At 34.7% G+C, this 16,499-nt stretch overlaps 1 protein-coding gene across 2 annotated transcripts in view; it reads right to left on the bottom strand.

The window, feature by feature from the left end:
- Positions 1 to 16,499, bottom strand: part of TBC1D12 (TBC1 domain family member 12) — a 78,703-nt gene that overhangs the window by 32,158 nt on the left and 30,046 nt on the right. For both annotated transcript variants that reach the window (XM_045853986.1, XM_045853987.1), the window contains exon 3: positions 30 to 145. In XM_045853986.1, the coding sequence (XP_045709942.1) occupies positions 30 to 145 (116 nt within the window). The remainder of the gene's footprint in view (positions 1 to 29; positions 146 to 16,499) is intronic.

The raw sequence follows: 16,499 nt of genomic DNA, 5'->3' as shown, positions 1-16,499 counted from the left end.
CGGAGCCAGAGGAACACTGGACTACTTACGATGGTCGGTCCTCAAGAATCAGGGCAGTGGTAGAAAGTGGCTCAAATTCAAAATTCTTACGTCTTGAAGACTGAGGTGGTGGTTTACACGTCCTCCCTGTTCGTGCTTCATATTCCTAGAGTAGATAAAAACATACTTTATGCTGAGACTTGCCCAATTTTCATCATATCCTAAATCTGTATCATTAAGGATATTATGCTATAAAAGGGATACATACAATTCACACATTAATTTGGGAAAATAGCAGGCATAGCAAAAAAAGTCACTTTTTTTCTCTGAAGCAAACTAACTTAGGGACTTATATTGTATATGAAGTATCAAAGTTTGGTAGGAGAGGGGAAAACAGAACTAGATTAATGAGGTAAGGTTTTTAGGGAGATGTTCCTGATTGCCGTCTAAGGTACCAGCTATCCAAGTCCAGCTTTGAACCTACTTTCTAAACCTTCAACCAAATCAATGATGAAAATGTTGGCACAAAATAATCCCGCTGAAATCTCTGAAGATCTTTTTCAAGGGTGACCCTGAACCTCTAATCAAATGCTGGTTTTGAATTCCAACCTACTTTGAATCTAACTACTATAAATCTACTTACTTACTCTAAATTCAAACAATTCACCAATATATCTTATCCAATAATATGTCCAAAGACTTAAATACTTCACTAAAATTAATAAACTGCTACTACAGTAGTCCTCCCTTATCTGCAGTTTCACTTTCAGTGATTGCATTTACCCATTGCCAACCAAAGACCAAAAATAGAAAATTCAATAGAAAATTCTAGAAATAAACAATTTATAAGTTTTAAATTGCATGAATCTTGAGTAGCCTGATGAAAACTCAAGCCATCCCAGTGGGACATGAATCATCCCCTTTAGTCTCTCTGTAGTCCTTAAGCTAACAAATTAAGACTACTGCAGTCCCTTAGCAGTCTTCTAGGTTATCATGCAGCAATGCTTGTGTTCATATAACCTGTCAGAAAGATCAATAAGAAACTTAATTGTTTGTTATTTCTAGAACCCACATTTTCCCTTTCTTAAAATAAAATAATAATTAAGCTAGTGCTTGCTCATCACCAGGTAACACATACAGTGTGGAGCAAAGGTAGGTCTGCAGCTGTTCCTATGGAAAATACAGTAATTAATAAATAATAATACAAGAATAAACTCTGTGTTTTGCATACTCACAACAATAAACCTACTTTTGCTTTACCCTGCATACCTTTCATGAAATTTTCAAAGATTATTCAATGATTTCATGAGTAGACTTACAAGCTCACTGGCAGCTAGAGAAGGCATTAATTTAAGGGAAGAAAATTCAATGCACTTAGAGCAGTCAACGGTTTCACTTACAACTGCTTTCCTATCATGGCCTACTTCTTTTTATATTATCATTTGCTTTTCCAACTCATACACTGCTTCTCCCTACTAAATCAGACATTTGCAAAATATGAACAATGGTTCCATCCCTCTTAAAAATTTGATGATCTTGTTGAACCTTAATCTTATTTAAGATATTACCTTAAAAAATTTATGTTGTCTTAAACATTTTCCGTAAACTTCAGCTTACTTTATGATTTCTGCTACTGTTTATAAAAGTCTGTAATTTTATAATTATCTTTAGTTCTGCATCTTCCCTTCCATCAACATCTCTGTAGACCTGAGAGTTCCTTTGTTTGCATAACTGCATTAGATTTTTAAAAGCTTCTTTCTCAAATTAAATAGTACTGTGTATGCTCATTTTTAACTCCCATCCCAAGGAAATAAGCAGCCTTTCAGAGTCAAGTCATTGAAAGAGTCACTCATTTCTTTTTCTTTTGCAATTTTCTTTCCTAATAACTATACATATTATATATAATAATAACATATAGTAATATATAGCTTTATATATAATATATAGTAACTATGTGTAGTATTATATATAGTATGTAATAATGTATTATAAATACATTTACAGTTGTATATATATATATGAGGTTTGTTACCATTTAAATGACACTGTTTTCCTAAAATGTGACCTTGACTCATTGCCAAACAGAATACAATGAGTTTTATCCAATAAAGCATTTTCCCTGCAAATAAATACCAGTGCAGAAACAGCAAAATAAAATTTCTAAATCAATATTTTAGTAACTAGCATTTACTGACACTTGTACAACGTACCATGTGCACTGCTTTAAATACTTCAAACATTTAATCCTTGAAACAACCATGTGAGATACGTAATTCACAGTGGGAAAAACAGGCATAAAGATCGTTTGTCAAAGGTCATAAATGACAGGCAGTATAGCTCTAGAGCCTGGCCTTTTACCATCTACATGTTACCTTACTATGGTAACAGTCAAGTAGCTATCTATGACAATTTAAAAGAATGGTACAGATAAAATCACTCAGTGAGAGGCTGATGGGTAGATTAGACTGATGATACCTCAATCACTGATCCATCTAAAGACCACCCAGACCACCAGATAGTATGTTTCCTGTTATGTTGCAATATGAAGCATATATACCAGTTCTGAAATATTTTTGCTAAAAGAAAAATAAATCTTGAATATGATTAAACCTCTAGAAGTGTGCTCTCCAATATAGTAGTGAAAAGAAGTGATAACCAAGTAAGTCATGTATGTTTAAATATATAAAAAAAGATCAAGAATCAGTACTATTAAGAGGTTCTCTTCTGGAGGGCTAGATTAAGAATGAAGGGCATTTGTTTTACTTTAAATTATTCAGTATTGCTGACTTTTCTTACAAGAAATGAAGTAGTTTTTGAGGTAGCTTATGGTTATGATGGATAACTGACAAACATTTTAGTGAAGAGGTTGAATCAGAACTGGGACAGGAAAGATGGGTATTAATTACATAGGCAGAAAGGATTGGAAGGAACAAGCCATGGAGTGGAAGCAAAGGCATGGGAAACACATTCATCTCACTGAATGTGCAAAAGGATGGGAAATAAGGGTTGAAAGGTGTAGGATAAATTATGGGGCCTTTCATTGGCAAAAACAGTGTTTGGAATTCACAATGAACAAAACGGAGAGCCAATAAAAGTATGAATAAAGTCTAGCTTTGATGAAAGTAGTCTTTCATTAAAAAATAACTGAATGTGAAATTAAGTACACATTCAATATAAAAAGCAATATAAAATGAAGTATCTATGTATTATTTATCTACCTCACAAATAAGCTTTATACAGAATTGTCACTCAAATATTTTTCACATGAGAAAAAAGTTGTATTCTAGTGTTGCCTATCACAGACCCTTAGCATAAAATGCTTTTAAGTAGAGGTTAATATTTTAAAAAGCTTAAAAACATGGCATCAATCTATTGTTATCTGTAATTACTATAAAGCACTTGTATGTCCTGAATGACTTAAATACTGGCTGAATAAATTAAAGATGCTATTCTAATGTGATTGAAATTACAAATATTAAAAATAGTAAAATATTAAATACCAGTACTTTCAAAATGGATCACAAGTTGATATCCTAACTATTAGTTAGAATGTTTATTATACACAAAAAAATAACCTGAACAAGGGTTAGGCACATTTATCAGATCACCGAACTGACTATTCCATGCACATAGCTGTGGAATAGCTATGACCAAGAGACTCAAAAATTAGTCAGAGACTCCACCTCTCTAGCATTCTCTCAGCCATGCTCTCCTCCATGTGTGGGCTTCTCCTGGAGGCTAGCTTGCTTCTCAGAGAAGTGACTGCAGCAATACCAGTTGTCACATCTTGGTAACATAATTTTCAAAGATCCTCCAGCAGCTTTTCCAGTAACTCCCATAAAAAAGAAAGCATTCTTCCCGGAAGTTCCCAGTAAATACAAGCAATCATAGTGACCTAAGAAATAAGCTTTATAGATGAGTTTAAGTCAATGAGGGCCTATTTCTCCTGCTGAGGCAAATCACATAACTCTTAACTCTTGAGTTGAAGGAAGCAGAAAGAGACAGCAGTGCTCAAGTTATTGAGTAGGTGAAATACATAACATCTTACTTAAAAAATATAACCAAACAATATCTCATGGGTGGAATGCCTAAAGTCAATTTCACTTTAAATCCATATGTATCATGTCATTAAAAAAAAACAATATGTTTCTTCTATAGGAGTTTAATAATGAACTCAATATTGATAATTTCATAGGTTATAAAAAAACTACAATATGCAAAAGCGACATGAAAAATCCTAGTCCAAGGAAATCAGTAAATAACGCTAACTACAATGCATTCACTGTTTGAAAATACCTTATCAATATGCCTTCTTTTCTGCCAACAAAGCTCAATTTTAACTGACCTATTTTATGAGTAGTTGGAAGCTAACTACCTCCCAACTGTAAGAAGCATTTAGCTTCTCTTTTAACATATGTAACAAAGGTGTGTATTTCATGGGATGATGTAATGAGGCCTGTTTATATTTTTAATTTAATTTATTCTTCATTTTCCACTTGAAATATTCTATCCTGTGAAATATGTTTACTTTAATTGAGGTAACTAGAATAGTAGATGAAACCAATGCTAGAAGCAGGCTGGCAATTATCTGTAGGATAATTTATTCCAGCTATATAAGAAAATTTGAATCAGTAGGCAATTAATTCTAATGCCTATCAAAAGATGGTAGGCAACTGTTGTCATCTTCATGAGCGTAAAGTAGAAAAATCACTTATAATTCCAAGGCAAAGAAACACTGTATACTTATAGAGAGAAAAACTGTTTTTCCTCAAATAATCTCTCAGAAAAGAGGAAGGGCATTTGTGTAACATCTCTCATATTACAGGTGCTTTTTCTCTATTAATTTTGAACAGGAAAGCACTATCTGGAGAAAATGCACTATCCTGAAATTATCTCAGTCAGTGTTAGTTTGGAAGGTAACTTTTTGATCAGTGGGGTTTTTGTTGTTGTTATTTGTTTGTTGCTTAACTGGAGTAGGAGAAAAAGAAATTGAACAAAAGTAAGGAAGGATTCCCAGAGGTATAACCATCAAATTGAAAACTATCATTAAAAAACACTAAGCATTTCCTTAAGAAGCAACATAGCACTGTAATTTGGTCAACAATATAGCGATAAGTATGTATGGCGCCAGGTGGGCAGGGAAAACATTTCATAAAGTATATGACTGCCTAACCAATATGCTGTATACCTGAAACCAATACATAATAATATTGAAAGTGAACTGTAATTGAGAAAATAAAAAAAAAAACATAGTAAGAAACTAGGTTGTAGAGATGATAATTTTATACCTAAAGACAAATGAAAGAAAAAACTGTAATGCATCTGAAAATTTGTGGCTTGAGATAAAATTTCTGGTAACATGATAGTACACAGAATTAAAAAGCACTGTATCTCCTACAACTTGGGCAAAAGTGAAAATAATGTGCTCTAGGGTTAAAGACTACAAAACTGGTAACAGTGATAATGAACATATTGATGTCAAAAACATTTGCACCCTGGCCATTGTGGTTCAGTGGATGAGCACCAGCCTGTAAGCTAGAAGGTCACAGGTCTGATTCCCAGTCAGAGCACATGCCTGGGTTGAGGGCCAGGTCCCCAGTTCTGGATATGTAACAGGCAACTGATCACTGTTTATCTCGCACATGTTTCTCTCCTTCTCTTTCTCTTTCCCTTCCCTCTGTCTAAAAATAAATAAAATCTTTTAAAAAATGTATGCAAACAGTGCTGAATAAAAAGTTACTATTTCTGAATATACTGCTTTGTAAAATATATTATTTCAATATGTGATTATAAACTTAAATCTTCATCTAAATTCCTAAAATTATATATACACATTGGCCAAAAATTTTTTTCAAAGTGATTGAGTGTATTTGTACTTGGTGGACTGGGTAATTCATACAACTTTCTTCCTGAAAACAACCTCTGTGATCCCTAGCAAAAGGGAAACAAACAAGGTAAACCTAATGATCACCCAGTGTTGTATGTGGAGGCAATTCTGGACATCAGTACAGGAAGGGGGAACTGAAAGAAAGCCTAGCTGTTAGTTTGGAAAGGCCAAGGAGGGCCAGAATTTGTGTGCCAGAGAGTAAAAGAAAAGAAAGCACTCCTTTGAGAGGGAGGTCTAAAAATCTGCATAGGAGTCCTCTTGAGTCTTTAGCTGAATACTGATCTGCACATGTGCAAGGCAAAACACCACAAAGCTGGGCAAAAAACAACTTCTGAGGAAAAAACCATTTCCAGAACTCATTCAGGGCTAAGAAGAACTCACATTCCCACCAACCAGAATGGGAAGTCATCACGGAATACATGGGATGTTCAGAAGAGACCTGACTGTTTAGATTCATCTGAAACTGTGCAAGTCAGAAGACATGGAAAAGTCTTTAATATGCTGAAAGAAAAAAATGGTGGAAAAAACCCTGCTGACTTACAATCCTATATCAAGAGAAAATATCTTTCAAAAGTACAGTAAAATTTTTTTTTCAGAAAAACAAAAGCTGAATCTATTGTCAGTAGGCCTGCAGTATAAGCTATTTTAAAGAAAAATTTCAGGCAGAAAGAATATAACATATGAAATCATGAATATACAGGGTGGGGAAAAAGTAGGTTTACAGTTGTGAGTACACAAAACAGAATTTATTCATGTATTATTTATTGACTATATTATTTTCATATGAACAACTATAAATCTACTTTGCTCCACCCTGTACACAAAAAAATGATAAGCACCAAAAACAGTAAATATGGATAACTATAAAAAACACTTTAGAAAAGACATAAATAAAAAACAAAAAGTAAATTATGATAAACTAAAGGTACCGTATTTTTAGGACTATAAGATGCACCTAGGTTTTAGAGGAGGAAAATAGGAAACAAATTTTTGAAGCAAAAAATGTGGTAAAATATTTAATAACCTGTGACCCCGCTCCACTGTCCCCCCCACCCAGCGAGCCAGGTAAGCCACATGTGAACTATAAGGTGCACCTCCACCCCCCTAAACTAGGGGGGAGTGTGTCTTATAGTCTGAAAAAATAAGGTAGATCATAAGCCCTATCACAGCAGTTCTCAACAGTGCCCCAGAAATGCTTTCATGGGCTTTGCAAAGTCAAAACTATTTCTATAATAGTGCTAATAGTTTGCCTTTGTCAGTGTACTAACAACAGCACTAATGGTGCTAAAGCAAGGGTGAATAAGACTGTTGGTGCCCTAGCACAAATCAGAGCAATGACACCAAATTATAAAAAAGGTTCACTTAAGAATGTCTATGATCAGCCCTGGCTGGTGTGGCTCAGTGGATTGAGTGCTGGTCTGCAAACCAAAGGATTGCTGGTTCTATTCTCAGTCAGGGCACATGCCTGGGTTGTGGGCGAGGTCAAGTCCTCAGTAGGGGACACATGAGAGGCAACCACACATTGATGTTTTTCTCCCTCTCTTCCTCTCTCCCTTCCCCTCTGTCTGAAATAAAAATAAAACCTTAAAAAAAAAAGAATGTCTATAATCAAAGAGTAAAAATTATTAATTATATTAAATCTTGACCTATGGGTAAACACTTCTAATATTCTATGTGACAAAAGGAGACATACACATAAGGAACTTCTGCTGCACACCAAAGTACAATGGTTGTCTAGAGGAAAAGTATCTATGCAATTACTTCAGTGGTGACCTGGACAAACCTTTTTGATCATGAACACTATTTTTACTTAAAAGAAAAACTGACAGCAAGCCATAGTTATTCCAACATGGCTATCTGGCAGATATTTTCTCAAATTTAGACAAAGTAGACACTTCACCTCCATAGTATTTCTTCCAAAAAATCTTATCCCAGTGAATTCATAGGGAAGTCATCAGATAAACCCAAATTGAAGGTCTGACAGAATAATAATATGTATATATTAGGTCTCTACCTTGAAATGTACAAAAGGACAAGTGTCTTGACTGGTGGCACAGACTACCAGATATCCTCAGGATGGGAACTGGTTGCTAGGGGGACCAACCATGTGATTAAGCCCCACCCCCGGCCTCTGGAGAGGTGAGATGTGCTAAAGGTTGAGGTATTCACTTATAAATCAACCAGTTATCCCTACTTAGTGAAGCACTCCTGTGTTGGAGATTACATCAAGGTCCTGGGAGGGTGACATACCCAGAGGGTCATACAAGCTCCATGCCCCTTCCCATATACCTTGCCCTAGGTATCTCTTCCATCTGGTTGTTCATAAATTTTACCTTTATTTTATAATAAACTGGTAATCTAGTAAGTAAAATGTTTTCCTGAGATCTGTGAGCTATTCTAGCAAATTATCAAACCCAAGGAAAGGGTGGTGAGAGTCTCTGATTTAGCTGGTTGGACATAAGTACTAAAAACCTAGACTTGTGATTGGCATCTGAAGTTGGGTGGGGGTTGGGGGGAGGATGCAGTCTTATAGGATTGAACTCCCTCAATCTGTGGGATCTGATGCTAACTCTAGGTAAACAGTGTCAGAATTGAACTGAATTGTAGGACACCCAATTGATGTCAAAGAACTGGTTGGTGTGGGTAAAAAAACCCCTACACAGTTAGTGTCAGATTGATTTACTGAAGTTAGACAAGAAATAATAGGCCCTGGCCAGGTGGCTGAGTTAGCTGAAGCATCATTTCGATATGCCAAGGTTGCAGGTTCGATCCCCAGTCAGAGCACATACAAGAATCAACCAATGAATGCATATATAAGTGAAACAATAAATCAATGTTTCTCTCTCTCTCTCTCTCTCTCCCCCCTTCCTCTCTCTCTCTAAAATCAATACATAAATTTAAAATAATTTAAAAAGAAATCACATAATTTTTCTTTCAAGCAACATTCTGGAAAATACCTGAACAGTATTCCTCGAAAGTATCAAGGTCATAAATCTAGAGAAACTGTCAAAGACCACAGAGACAAAGAAACACAATAATGAAATACAATATGGTATTCTGGATTGGATCCTGAAACAAAAAAAAGAACATTAAACTGGTAAAATCCAAATGAAGTCTGAAGTTTACTTAATAGTAATGTACCAATGTTGGTTTCTTAGTTTTGTTAATGGTCCAGAGTAATGAAAGATGTTAACATTAGGAAAAACTGAATGAGGAGTATACAGGAGTGCCCTATATTTTTTTTCAACCTTTCTGTAAATCTAAGTTATAACAACATAAAACATTTATTAAAACAAAAAAGGAGTCAGTAATTTCAAATAAAGCAAATTAAAGCAATCATTGCCAATAATAAAGGTCAACTTTTAAAGTGAAAAATAAATTCTGTAAAACTTGTAAAAGGCACCATGTGTTTGAGAGCACCCAATACTTACTATATTGCTATATTTTATTGTTATTACTATAGCAGATATTACTATAATTTATTGTTATTATATAATAAAATGTTATAACATCTGAATGATCTATATAACATGGTGAACCAGTATTTTCTAAATGATCAATGCAAAACCATGTGCAGGTAAAAATCATCCATTCAAAGTGAAAGAAAGATCAATGAATTTTAATATAACAAAGTTATATGATTTCAGATTCCACGGTATAACTTACCTTTATGAGTTTTGAGTGATGTCAAAGAAGAATATCCATAATTATGTGAAAAGGCTATTAAAATGTCTTCCCTTTACTACCCATGTATCTTTGTGAGGCCAGATTTTTTTTTCACATACTTAAACTAACACAAGATGATAAAGAAGTCAATTCATTAAGAAGATACAGAACAAAGCTTCAAAACACATGGAACAAAAGGAGAAAAAGCTAAGTAGATTGAAGTGGATAATTTATTACTCCTCTCTCAGCAATTAATAGAACAAGTAAAGTGAAAATCAGCAAAATTACACAAGACTTGAATAACACCATCATCTAACATATCTGAGATTTATAAAACATTCACCCAACATCTGCAGGATATACATTCTTTTCAAGAGTACCTGGTTTAAATAAGTTCACTGGCAAATTCTACCAAACAGGGAAGAAATGATACTAATTCTCTAAAATCTCTTCCAGAAGACACAAGCAGAGGGAATACTTCCTAACATAATCTATGAGGCCAGCATTATCCTAATGTCAAAACAGGCAAAGACAGTACAACAAAAGCAAGCCACAGAACAGCATCTCACACGAACATAGACACAAATAACCTCAACAAAGTACTATTAGCAAGTTGAATTGAACAATGTACAAAAAGGATTACACACCACAACCAAAGGAGATTTATCCCGGGTATGCAAGGCTGGCTCAACATTTAAAAGTCAATCAATGTAATCCATCACATTATAATGCTAAAGAAGAAAAAACACATTATCATATTAATTAACACAGAAAAAGCTTTTGATAAAATTCAACACCCATTTGTGAAAAAATTCTAATTTTGCATAGAAGAGTACTTTCTCAACTTGACAAAGAAGTCTACAAAAAAATTAAAACCCACCTGCAGCTATAGCTCACATTTAATAGTGAACAACTTAAATCTTTCTTGCTAAGCCAAGAATAAGGCAAGGATGGCCCCACCCACCACTGCTTGTCAACATCCTATAGGAAATCTTAACCAATACAATAAGAGAAAGGGAAATAAAAGGTGTACTAACTGGGCAGAGAGAAATAAAACTGTCTTTGTTTGCAGATTCCATGATGGTCTATCTAGAAAATCCAAAAGTATAGACAACAACAAAATAACTCCTGGAATGAATAAGCAATTATAGCAAGGTAAGAGATACAAGGAAATCCATTTTCCTATATACCAGCAATGAACAAGTGAATATTTAAAACAAATTAGTATTTACATTAGCACTTAGGCATAAATCTAATAAAGTATGCACAAGATCTACATAGATAAACTACAAAACTCTAACAAAAGATATCAAAGTGGAGAAATAATCCATACTGGTGTAGAAGCAGTATTATCAAGATATCAGCTCTTCCCAACTTTATCTATAGATTCAACATAATCCCAATCAAATTCCCAGCAAGTTATTTTGTGGATACTGACAAAAGGATCCTAAAATTTCTATGCAGAGGCAAAAGACCCAGAAAAACAAAGTCAGCATTAAAAGAATAAAGTTGGAAGATGAACACTACCTGATTTCAAGACTTACTAAAGCTACAGAAATCAACACAGTATTTTATTTAAAAATAAATGTGTGGTATTGACAAAATAAACAAATAGATCAATAGAAAAGAAAAGAAAGCCCATAAACAGACCCACATAAATACAGTCAGCTGATCTTTGACAAAAGAACAAAGGCAACATAATGGATTGAAGATAGTCTTTTGACTATTGGAATACTGGACATCTACATGCAAAAAAAAAAAAGAATCTAAATGCAGATCTTACACTTCATAAAAAATAATAGATTAAAATATAAAATAAAAAACTGTAAGACTATGATAACCAATATATTTATTTTTTATTATTATTGTTATTCTTTTACAGTTGTTCCAATTTCCCCCCCTTTGCCCTCCTCCACCCAGCCCACCCACCTGTCCCCATCCCGGCCCCAGCTCTGACAAGTCAATCTCCACACCACTGTCCATGTCCATGGGTCACTCATGCATGTTCTTTGATCCTTTCCCCTTCCTCCCCTCCCTTCTGGCAGCTGTCAGTCTGCTCCATGTTTCTTTGTCTCTGGTTCTATTTTGCTTGTTAGATTGTTTTGTTCAATAGATTCCTCTTATAAGTGAGATCATATGGTATTTGTCTTTCACCAAATGGATTATTTTACTTAGCATAAAGGTCTCAATAAAAAAATTTTTTAATTTATTTACTTACTGAGAGAAAGATCGATTTAATATTCCATTTATTTATGCATTTATTGGTTGCTTCTTGTATGTGCTCTGACCAGAGATCAAACCTGCAACCTTGGTCTATCAGGACAATGCTTTAACCAACTGAGCTACCTGGCCAGGGTAGATAATTAATGTAATTAGATATAACATCAAAGGCATGACCCATCAAAGAAATAATTGAGAAGCAGGACTTCATTAAAATTGAAAACTTTGGCTGTGTGAAAAATACTGTCAAGAAAATGAAAAGACAAGCAAGACAAAGTGGGAGGAAACATCTGCAAAAGATACACTTGATAAAGGGGTATTACATAAGGTATTCAAAAGACTCCTGAAATTCTGTTGAGTTGTGTCTTTATTGTTATAGGAAAATGAACAATCCAATTAAAAAATGGAGCCCTGACTGGTGGGGTTCAGTGGATTGAATGCCAGACTGCGAACTAAAGGGTCACCAGTTCGATTCCCAGTCAGGGCACATGCCTGGGTTGCCAGTCAAGTCCTTGGTAGGGGGCGAGCAAGAGGCCATGTGTAGTTATACTATGATGTTTCTCTCTCCCTCTCTTCCCCTTTCTCTAAAAATAAATTAAAAAAATATTTTTTAAATGGCAAAAGATCTGAAGAGATATCTCACTAAAGAAAACATAAGAGTTGGCAAGTAAACATGAAATATATAAAAAGATGTTCTAAACTTCCTATGCAAATTAAAACAGTAAGATCCTACTACATCATCAATTAGAATGGTCAAAATCTCGAACACTGACAACAAATGCTGGTGAGGATGTGGAACAACAACACTCTCATGCATTGCTGATGGGAAGACAAAATGATACAGCCACTTTGGAAAACAGTTTGGCTGTTTCTTACAAAAATAAACATCCACTTACCATATGATCTAGGAATCAAACTCCTTGGTATTTACACAAATGAAATAAAAACTTATATCAAAAGAAAACCTGCACACAAATGTTTCCTAGAGCTTTATTCATTATTGCCAAACTCAGAAGCAATCAAGATGTACTTCAAGATGTACATAGATAAATGAACTGAGGTATACCCAAACATTAAAACATTACTCAACACTAAAAAAAATGAGCTTTCAGGCCATGAAAAGACATAAAGGGAATAAATGCACATTGCTAAGTGAAAGAAGGCAATATAAAAAGGCTGCATATTGTATTATTCCAACTATTTAACATTCTGGAAAAACAAAAATATGGAACCACTAAAAAGTTAATTGATTGCCAGGGATTAGGGGAGTAGGAAAAGATAAAGAGGCAGAGCAGAAAGGATTTTTAAGGCAAAGAAATTATTCTGTATGATGCCATAATGATGAATACATCTCATTATACATTCATCAAAACCCACAGAACACACACACACACACAGAGTGAAGCCAAACGTAAACCACAGACTTTGGCGGATAACAACGCATCAACATAGGTTCACTGTAACAAATGTACCACGCTGTGTGGAGGAGGTTGTGGGTGTGTGGGGACAAAGGGTATACAAAAACTCTCTGTACTTTCTGCTCAAATTTTGCTGTGAATCCAGAACTGCTAAAAAAATTAAGTATATCAATTTAAAAACATACACACACACTCAAATTGAATCCATCAACATACAGAATGGATAATAATTATATGACTACCTGGAGTTTATCCCAGAAATGCAAAGTTGGTTTAACAATCAATAAACGTTTACAGCTTAATAAGAAAAATGGCCAAAGCAGACTTCATCTGAACTTTGCCTCATCTGGATAGATGAAAAAACTACACAACTAGTGCCAACCAGGCACCCAAGACACACAAATTTAAATCTCTAAAGGATGGCATCATCTTGGCCTTCAAGTAGTTTTATACATATTATGTTTCAAATATTATACCCAACACCCAAGCAAAGGTAACTAGGCACATACAAAGATAAAAATAGCATCTGCTAACAAAAACTGTCAGGAACAACATTCAATATAAGCAAACCTATACAATTTGCAGACACTGGAATTATCAAACACTGGCTATGAAACAACTGCATTTACTATGTGTTAAGGAGATAAAAGGCAAGCTTGAAATTTCAGTAAGGAACTATAAACTGTAAAAAGTGATATATCAGATTTGAAAAAGAACCAACTAAAAATATAAGAATTGAAAAAAACAAAACTGGCATTAAGAACCCAATGTATATGGCCAATGGACCTGTATCCTTAACACATTCCCCACGTTAACCACTGTGTCTGGGAACAGGATCACAGACAACTGCAATAAATTCTAATGTCCTCATTTGCAAACCCACCCTTTTCTAATATAGCTTGTATAAGGCCTCCAGAGTTACTTTTCTGATATATGAATTTGATGTATGAGTGCCTTATTTTATAGCATTTTTGATAAATCCTAACTCTCTAACCTTTGTGGCTAATGACCCTTGACCATCTACTCTACATCCCTGATATACTGGCCTACTAACTAAAGAAGTCTGATGCATTCCTGGTGTGCTCATTCAACTTCCTCTTTCCGGGATGGTTTTCCCTACCTTGTCTGCTTGGTGAACTGCTACCAGTATACTTCACAACGTAACTAACTCCTACGTCTCATTTGAGCAGAATTCATCATTTATCTGTACTCTCAGATTTTGTTCACAACTAAACTACAGCACTCACCACACAAAATTGCTTATGAACCTCTCTGCCACCACTCCACATATAGTTATACTGAAATAATTCAAAAACTACAACTAATTTATTTATATCCCAATCACTTGACCCATGACTATTATATTAAACACAGTAAATATATGTTGAATAAATTATGCATTCATTGAAATAAAATGAAAGCCAGACAATCCTAGAGAAGAATCTAGGATCAAGTCAAGAATTTTGCCTTTCAATTTCTGCTAGAGAAAGGGTTTAGAGTTTCTAAACCTTTCAGAGTCCAAGGCTACCACACTCTGATGCCTTGGAGTCTATAGCTAAAGAGATCTACCAGAAACGTATACTAGGCAGGAAAGGAGAAAAAAGATCAAACTACAGGTTCAAAGAGAGGGTGGCAAGAGTCTTTGAATAATTTCTTAAAGAAATAAAATATAGGAGCTGAGGAGAAAATGGAGCTTCTCTTTCCAAGACAATATGAAAACCAAAGTAGTCTGATACATATACAGGGCAGGGCAAAAGTAGGTTTACAGTTGTGAGTATACGAAACAAAGGGTTTATTTTGTTATTATTATTTAATTATTGTATTATTTTCCATACAAACTACTGTAAACCCACTTTTGCTCCACCATGTACACTAACTCAACATTTAGTTTCAGTGGACATTGATTAACACTCTCCTAAAGGGGTTAATGTTAAACTCACAATTAGTAAGTAAACTCTCACATTTCTATAGGCTATGAACAGTTTATATAGAGAATCAGAACAACATTTCAGAAATGGAAGAAATTCCCCATGTGGACATTTCTACCCCATCAAGACCATGTCTGCTCACAATAAAGCCATTCTCTTCCTCAGCTTGATCCAAGAGCCAGGGAAGCCATCATGCTTGCAGTAGAGGGGGTTAAGCCAATTATTACGTCTTTACGAATTCTAAATTTTATTCCAGAATCTATCAGTTAGTAGAGATAAAAACCCATCCCAACCCTGGCTGGTGTGGCTCAATGGATTGAGTGTGGGCCTGTGAACCGAAGGGTCGCTGGTTCAACTCCCAGTCAGGGCACATGCCTGGGTTGCTGGCTAGGTCTCCAGTGGGTGGTGTGCAAGAGGTAACCACACACTGATGTTTCTCTCCCTCTCTTTCACTTTCCCTTCCCCTCTCTCTAAAAATAAATAAATAAAATATCAAAAAAAAAAAAACAAACCCATCCAATAATTCAAGCTTGATAGAAACCTTGAAGTAAAGTATTTCATAGCCCTCTGGCATATAGGAGTGCTTTAGTAAACTTTTATTTTTTGCAAAGTTATATGTACAATTTTGTTTAGTCTAATTTGAAGCCTAACATAACATATAAATCCAACATAAATACAGAATGAATACAACTTTTACCATAACTTTGATACTTAAACTGTATTCATGGAATCATACAACAGGCAGTCAAGAGTATTTTCAAACTGCAACCCCTTTCCAAGTCTGTCTCTGACAACAGGAAAAAAATTTCCCCCAAATCCTACCCTACTGAATTTGAGAATTTGTTGTTCTTACGCTTTTAGTTTAATTAACTTAAGCTTCTCTCTTGTGGTTCATACTCTTCCCTATCCCAGCTGCTCAGATCTAGAGCTGTTATAAATTCCTCCTCAATCTTCAGACCACACAAATTAACTTTTATAAAATCAATTTATTCTCACACAGGAAACACAATAATTCATCTTGAATTATAAATAAAGCAAACAAGTGCAGCTGCAAAGGTAGTTATTCACTACCTTTTCAAGGCAATAATATATTAGGTAAATAAAGGTGAAAATAAACATGTAAGAGTGTAACATTTTTAAGGACTTTTCAAAAATAGTGAACATAGTTCAGTCACTCTACAACTGGACAAAAATGAAAGAAGTAATTATTTTTTGTGGTATTCAGTATTACACCAAAAATATCAATATTTAGTAATAATTAAAGCCAATGATCTCTTTTCTTTTTTTTTTTTTAAGATTTTACTTATTTATTTTTAGAGAGGGAAGGGAGAGAGATAGCGAGAGAGAGAAACATCAATATGCGGTTGCTGGGGGTTATGGCCTGCAACCCAAGCATGTACC

The sequence above is a fragment of the Phyllostomus hastatus genome, unplaced genomic scaffold, assembly GCF_019186645.2.
Source record: "Phyllostomus hastatus isolate PE091 unplaced genomic scaffold, TTU_PhHast_1.1 phas_scaffold_1066, whole genome shotgun sequence".
Lineage (NCBI taxonomy): Eukaryota > Metazoa > Chordata > Mammalia > Chiroptera > Phyllostomidae > Phyllostomus > Phyllostomus hastatus.
The sequence above is the reverse complement of the archived record's forward strand: the minus strand, read 5'-3'. Positions and strand labels throughout refer to the sequence as shown.